This window comes from Eimeria tenella, genomic scaffold (assembly GCF_000499545.2).
Source record: "Eimeria tenella Houghton genomic scaffold, Eth_scaff2431, whole genome shotgun sequence".
Classification (NCBI taxonomy): domain Eukaryota; phylum Apicomplexa; class Conoidasida; order Eucoccidiorida; family Eimeriidae; genus Eimeria; species Eimeria tenella.
The window spans coordinates 1-489 of record NW_013546114.1 but is presented as its reverse complement, the minus strand read 5'-3'; the positions used below and the strand labels follow the sequence as shown (position 1 = coordinate 489).

The 489-nt window shown below is 55.4% G+C and overlaps 1 protein-coding gene across 1 annotated transcript in view; it reads left to right on the top strand.

The window, feature by feature from the left end:
• The window catches only part of ETH_00043910 (uncharacterized protein), a gene marked incomplete at both ends in the record, with an annotated part of 1247 nt that extends 1015 nt beyond the window's left edge, over positions 1 to 232 (top strand). The window contains one exon of the mRNA XM_013380891.1: positions 3 to 232. Coding sequence (XP_013236345.1) covers positions 3 to 232 — 230 coding nt within the window. The remainder of the gene's footprint in view (positions 1 to 2) is intronic.
• Between the last annotated feature and the right edge of the window lie 257 nt (positions 233 to 489).

Here is a 489-nt window from a genome sequence, read left to right as displayed (position 1 = left end):
TGGCCGTTGCTGCTGCAGCGCAGCAGCAGAAGCAGCAGCAGCAGCTCTCCAGGACCACGCAGCTGCGCAAGGAGCGCCTCGAGCTGCTGCAGGAGACCCAGGTGCGCAGAGCAGCAGCAGCAATGAAGCACCAGCAGCAGCTCGTGCTGCAGCGCGAAAAAGCAAAACAAGAACAGAAAGAAAGGCAGCAGCAAGCAGTAGAAGCCCGCAAGGAGGCAGCAAGGCACTTTGACGAGCAGCGAGTGAGGCGGCAAGCCTGGCTTTAGGGTTTAGGGTTTAGGGTTTAGGGTTTGGGGTTTAGGGCTTAGGGCTTAGGGTTTTGCGTCCTCGGCTTATTTAGGGTTTAGCGTGAAGGTGCAGACTTTGTTTAGGGTCTACGGTCTAGGGTTTTGGGCTCTTGAGGGCGTAAGGTCTACGGTTTAGGGTTTGGGGTCTAGGGTTTAGGGTTTAGGGTTTAGGGTTTAGGGTTTAGGGTTTAGGGTTTAGGGT